Source organism: Pezoporus flaviventris, unplaced genomic scaffold (assembly GCF_033815535.1).
Source record: "Pezoporus flaviventris isolate CSIRO_AGI_PZ_B2104156 unplaced genomic scaffold, CSIRO_AGI_Pfla_v1 ptg000107l, whole genome shotgun sequence".
Classification (NCBI taxonomy): domain Eukaryota; kingdom Metazoa; phylum Chordata; class Aves; order Psittaciformes; family Psittacidae; genus Pezoporus; species Pezoporus flaviventris.
Genome location: NW_026892655.1, coordinates 2,113,817 through 2,119,816, shown reverse-complemented (window position 1 = coordinate 2,119,816; position 6,000 = coordinate 2,113,817). Strand labels below are relative to the sequence as shown.

General features: G+C 51.1%; 1 protein-coding gene across 7 annotated transcripts in view; it reads left to right on the top strand.

Annotated features, from left to right (window-relative positions):
• The first annotated feature begins 809 nt into the window (after positions 1-809).
• Positions 810-6,000, top strand: part of GPATCH8 (G-patch domain containing 8) — a 51,047-nt gene continuing 45,856 nt past the window's right edge. For 6 of the 7 annotated variants that reach the window (XM_061477521.1, XM_061477526.1, XM_061477524.1 and 3 more), the window contains exon 1: positions 895-956. Coding sequence is in view for 1 of the 7 variants with exons in the window: in XM_061477519.1 (XP_061333503.1) it covers positions 912-956 (45 nt within the window). In the remaining 6 variants the exon portion in view is untranslated. Of the gene's footprint in view, positions 957-6,000 lie in introns of all 7 variants that reach the window. The other variant, XM_061477519.1, reaches the window with a different exon arrangement.

The window sequence follows — 6,000 nt, the reverse complement described above, 5'->3', positions numbered from 1 at the left end:
CTGCCCTGGTGCAGCTTGAGACCGTTTCCTCTTGTCCCATCCCTTGTTCCTTGGGCAGAGCCCAGCCCCTCCTGGCTCCATCCTCCTGTCAGGCAGCTGTAGGCAGCGATCAGGTCCCCCCTGAGCCTGCTCTTCTCCACACTGAACCCCCCAGGTCCCGCAGCCCTTCCCCATCACCCCTGTGCTCCAGGCCCTGCACCAGCTCCGGTGCCCTTCTCTGGCTCCGCTCCAGCACCTCAATGTCCCTCTTGTAGCGAGGTGCCCAGAGCTGAGCACAGGATCCAAGGTGCGGCCTCACCAGTGCCCAGTGCAGGGGCACAGTCACTGCCCTGGCCCTGCTGCCGCTGGCACCAGCCCGCGCCTTAGCACCCATCCGCCCGCGCACACGCTGGCTGCTGTCCAGCCGTCAACCGGCACCAGCTCCACCAGTGCTCCTATTGGTTGGCATCGCCATCACTCAAGAAGCCGGGGCAATCCTATTGGCTCGTGCAGGGAGGGCGGGAAGCCTGAAGCGGGGTTCGCGCCCTCCAGTCCCCGGGGTTGAGCTCCTCCTCCTCCTTCATCCCTTGGTGCCTCTGCTCATGCGTAGCCACGATGCGCGCGCAGACGGGAGAGGGGGGGTGTTGACGCCTGCGCAGTGCGTGGCGTGCACCGAACCGCAGCGGGAGCCGCTGCGGAGGTTTAACGGTGCAGGCGGCAGTGCGGACGGTGGTGCGGGAGCCGATCCGATCCGTCCCGTCCTGCTCCCCCGCCCCGCCGGGCCCCGAGCAGCCACCCCCCTCTCCGCCTGGCTCCGCTGCAGGCCGGCGCATGCGCGCGGCCGCCCGGCGGGGCGGGGGCGGTGCTGAGGGGAGGCGGCCGGAGGCGCAGGGTCGGCCCGGGCTGAGGCGAGGCGGCGGCGGCGGCGCAAAATGGCGGACAGGTTCTCCCGCTTCAACGAGGACAGGGACTTCCAGGTAACGGCCGCGCCGCGGCGGGCGGGACCCCGCGCCTCCCGGCTTGGCTGCGGTCCCTTCAGGCCGGTTCCATCCACGCACACGGCCCCTCCTCTCCCCTCGCCGGGGCTTTGTGCGCGGGCCCCGCGCTCCGCCGGGGCGGGTAGCGGCACAAAGGGGCGAGCGAGGGGGCCGGTACCGGCTGTCAAGGTGACCCGCGGGAGGTGTCCCCGCTAAGGTGACCCTCATCGCGGGTTTGAGGGCTTTGCGGTGCCTTAGGCCGGGGGCTGTGTGGGAACGGCGGAGTTCGCCGAGCCGAGCCTGCGCCCCACCAGGGCTGTCCCACCAGCGGCTCCTTCGTAATGGAAAACGCATTTTCCTTCTAAACCCTTCTCCGCCCCCCCGGAAGAAAACATGAGTGTTTCGCCGTAATCAGCGCCGCTGTTGGTGTTTTACAGGGGATTTAAATAAACAACGGGAAAATGAACGTTGTCTCATTAAGGCTGAACAATGACATTTTGTTTTCTGACTTCAGCCCGAGAGAGTCTCGAGGTCAGCAAGCAAAAACAAAAGAACAGGCGCAGCTCGAGAAGAGCTATTGATGAGCTATTCTGTGTCGTCCTTTTTTCAGGAGCCCGAAGTTGGAACAGTGCTTTGCACTCCAACTCCTGCTTTCCATCCAGAGATACTGGAGGGTTCCTGATAGTTGCAGCGCTTGTGTAATTATACTTAATGTGGTATTAAGTTGTGATCTTGAAAGCAGCCAGGACATCCAGTAGTCGTTCACTTACGTTGTTCCTTGGGGATGTCTGGGGGTGTAAGCTTCATAAGTCGTCATTCAGCTGTGTTAGAATGAGGACACAGCTATCTGTGGTTGGCTGCCCTGTTTGCATTACTTTATCTAGGTACAGCTTCCTAAAGCAGCCCTAACCACCGGGGTTGGTTTGCATTGTGCTTTTTCTTAAATGAAGAAATGAGTCGTAATTACTATGGAACTGGTCTGATTTGCTTTTGAAGTTCCTGTTTCAGGAAGTGGAGCCAGATCCTGGGTTTGAAAGTATGTTTCTCATAATACTTTGCTTTGGGAGAGGAGGAGAGAGAATGAAGAACCCAAACCAGGTCAGGTACTGCAGGGTATAGCCAAGCAACCAGTGAGCTCTGTGCATTGCACAGCTCCTTCACCTTTTGCTCCTTGTCTTCCTTCTCCCTTTGTGGGGCAACCTCTTTGCAAGAAAATAAATGATTGTAGCGGCAAAACCTGTTACTGTGTCACTGCATTGGTCATGCAGGGAGAATGTGTAGTGATGTCAGAGAGGAAACAGGGCTCCAATCTTAAAAGCTCTCGAGCATGCTCTAAAACAACAGCCCTGTCAAGATCCTGTTTTCCTTTGGCTATAGGAAAGGGCACTGTTTTTAATTGGGACTTTGTGCCCCATACCAGGGTTTCACTGTCTTTCCCACAGAGTAGAGTACCAAAGGAAAAGGTAGGGTTTGTTTTTGCAGCAGGGTAACTTCTCCTTTCTCTCCTCCCTGAACATTTGCCAGGCAGAAGACATTTTATTTTGTATGCTAAAGCTTTGTTTGAAGGAAAAGTGGAATCTGTCCTCTGGGAAGAGCAGCTTGGAGTTGCTTAAGGGTTGCAGAGGACTGAATGTGAAATCATGAGTTAGGAAAGAACTGATTAGAGGGAGACTGGGCCCAACTGTCTTGGCCAAGGTTGCAGTGAATTGGTGGGAGCCCAGGAGCCTGTGCACATATCCCTGGCAATTGGTTGGGCTGGCAGTTTTTTCTGAAGTATATTGCTGTAGGAAGGCTTTTTCAACCTTATTTTTCCCTCTTCATAAAAATCACTTTCAGAGAAGATTTTTGCCTTTTTTTTTTTCCTGTATACTGAGATGGAGGTCACTTGAGATAGAACACTGGTGTGGAATAAAGCAATGGGTTGGATATGGCCAGTGCTTGCAGGTCCGCTGTGAAAGCTGTTCTCTGACCGTTGCTAAGTGTAGGTAAAAATGTGCCTTCAGCATGCAGCTTTTGCTCATCCCTCTGAAATCCTGCTCTCAAAACTACAGCAAAAATAAGACACTGTGTTAGTGTGAAGTCACAAATTTAAATGCAGGCTCCCTTTGTGGGAGTGTTTCTGTCAGTGTTATGGCACCTTCCTCATGCAGTTCCTAACAGCAGGTGTAATGTAAGCTTCAGCAGGTGAAATTTCCATCCTTTGATTGAGTATGACTGAACGTGCCCCTGTGCTGCTGCTGGTCTGGTGAGCCCCAGGTAGGCATGGCAAATGGGAGATTTAAAATTACACTGCTCAAAGCAGGGATGGATGTGGTGAGGGAGGCTGCAGAGATCCCTCAGATTTCCTTCTTGGATTCTTTCCTTGTGATCTTCTTGATGGAATAAAAGGATGTGTGAGAGGAAGAGAAGCAAAGGTCAGGAAACTTTTAGCTGTTTGGAAGAAAGGCAGATACCTTGGGATTAGTGATGTGGTTAATGAAAGAGTCACTGGATGAAAATACAGTGGTTTAGAGTGCTCTATATTGTTGTCAGCCTTCTTTTTGGAAAGAAATGGGAAAGATTCTGTGTTTGGGAGGATTAGTTTGGCAGAAGCATGAGTGGAGCGTTGGTGTGGGCAGGGCAGAGGTGAGGTTAGCAGGGCAGGGTTAGCAGAGGTGATAGTTGGGTTTCTGAACTTCTGAAATGCTGGAGGGAAAGGGATTAAAGGCACGAGAGCTGCTGAGGGCTTTTCTCTCCTCCCCTGTGATGGACTAAAGGAAGCTCAGGGTGATTGGCAAAGGCAGGAGTGGAAACTGTACAGCACTGGAGGGAAGGAAGGAAGGGACCTAAACCAGCCAAGAAAAAAGGAGGTGTGAATGGTCCGAGGTGCATAAAATGGTGATGGGGAGAAAGGTTGTTGAGCAGAGGGATCAGCTGAGGATTGGTGGAATAAGGGGGAGTGGGGGACCTTGGGCTGCAGCTGAAGCAGTGTTCTGGGTGTAATGAAAGCAGCAGAGGGAATGGAGACACTCTCAGGGAGTTGCAAGTAACCCTATGGAAAGGAGCAGCTAGTGCAAGGGTAAGAAGATCATTTATCTGGAGGATTTAAAGATCATGCTGTGGAGGGAGAGGAAGATTACTTACTCTGAAATGATTCCAAGTCCTCTCTGGTAGGGTGGAAGGAGCCTCAGAGCTACGGATGGTTTGAAAGTTGGAAGTGCCAGAGGAGCAGGAAATGGCATTGGAGGATATCACTGCAGTGAGGTGGTCAAGCAGCTTTTGGGGGTTTTTATAGGAGTGCCTTGTTTTTTGCTGTGTAGCTTTAGAAGCTGCACAGAGGTTGAAGATCCTCAAATCTTAGAAGAACTCAGGGGCAAGCCCCTGATTTTGACTGTTTTCTGCATGTGCTGAGCTTGAGGGCAGCTTCAGTGAAAGGCGTTTTGCTTTGCTCTGTCCATTAATACTTTATCTTCCCTGACCCAGGTAGCACAGCAGTTTGCCTGGGAGGCTTCAGGCACTGAGATGAGTTACCAAAGGAGGTAGGATATTGGTGACCTTCCTTTTTTTTCCTCTCTAGGCCCTGAAATGGCAAGTTAAGTCTGCTGGCTGCCTTATCCAGATATATCCCAATCTTTTTCCATTTTCCATTGCAAAGAGGGGTTATTTTGGAGTGGGCTGCTGACAAGCTTCATCCTTCAGTTACAGGAGTGTAGTGCTTACTGTTGAGGGTGTCTGTCACTGGGTGCCTCTGCTGTCTCTGTGATTGACTGACTGGCTTCCCCATGGCACAGACTTGGGAACCACTGTAATATCCAGCAGGGATGAACGATAGCTGTCGACTGTGCTCACAGTGTTTTAGAAGCGTTACTGAAAGCTGTGTGAATACATGAGACTGCTGCAATAAGTAATACTACTTTTTAGTGTTATTTTTGTAATTGCAGTGATTTTAGTCTCTAGATAAACTGTGCTGAACTCCAGGAATGAACACTGTGGGTGTCTCCATAGCACGGAAATCCAGTGGAGCTCCCAGCTACTCACAGATGTTGAGAGCATGTTTTCTTGCTCTAGCTTTCTCTTTTTCCTTTTTCTTTTTTCGTTGTTGAAGCAGAAATATTACCAGCCATATGTGTATACATGTACAATAATTTCCTCCTCCTCCATGAATGCACTTCCTTGTATCATTAGCCATACATAACACAAACTGTTCTCTCTTGTTTTTTTAGTTTGTTGTATAGTCTATAACAGAAGAACACTTCCATCAAGCCCAGTGCTGGGGTTTCTAAACTGGGTTGAAAAACCACTCAGTTTTGGGGGTTTTGCTTATGCCAAGAAGATAGGTGTTTGTTTCTTAACTCCCCAAAGGATCTGAAGAGCACAGTGAGCACGTTGCTGGTCCTGGATGGTCTATGCTTCCAGCACAGACCAGCTGCTGCCAGCAGGTTGAGCTGACTGCTGCTGGCATAGGGATTTGATGCTTTTAACTGGCAGAATGGCAGGGCTCAGGTTTGTTCCCAAGCAGCTTAGAGTACCAGGCATCTGGAGCTTCCACATCTGTGTTTTCAATGATGTGTACTGTTGGTGGCTTCAACTTCACTTTGTTTCTTAGGTGCTGCCTCAGGCACATGTATTTGATTTTTATATCCTTCAGCAGGCTGGGCCTGCTCATGGGGTATGCAGCAAAGGAAGTTGGTGGCTTTCCTCTGTGCTGCCAGAGACTGCATAGAGTCATTTTAAATGACATTTGTGACTGGAAGACTTGCATAGAGGAGTCTGGAATAGCCTGTATAATGTACAATGTAAAGATCTCTTTTACTGCTTTATTCTTACTTGCTGTTCCTTCGTTACACGCCCTTGGACTGCTGGTTTTTATCCTTTTAGCTACTGTATTGCTGGAAGAGCTTTTAACTGGGATTCCTCCTGCCTGCTTGGGTGCAGCCTGTGCTGCTGGGCTCTTTGTACAGGCTCTGGGAGGAAAACAGACTCTGTGCTAGTGAGTTCAGGCCACCTGGCAGGGTCAGGTTGCTCTGTACAAACAGGTTGCCCACGTTGTTGCTTACTGTTTGTT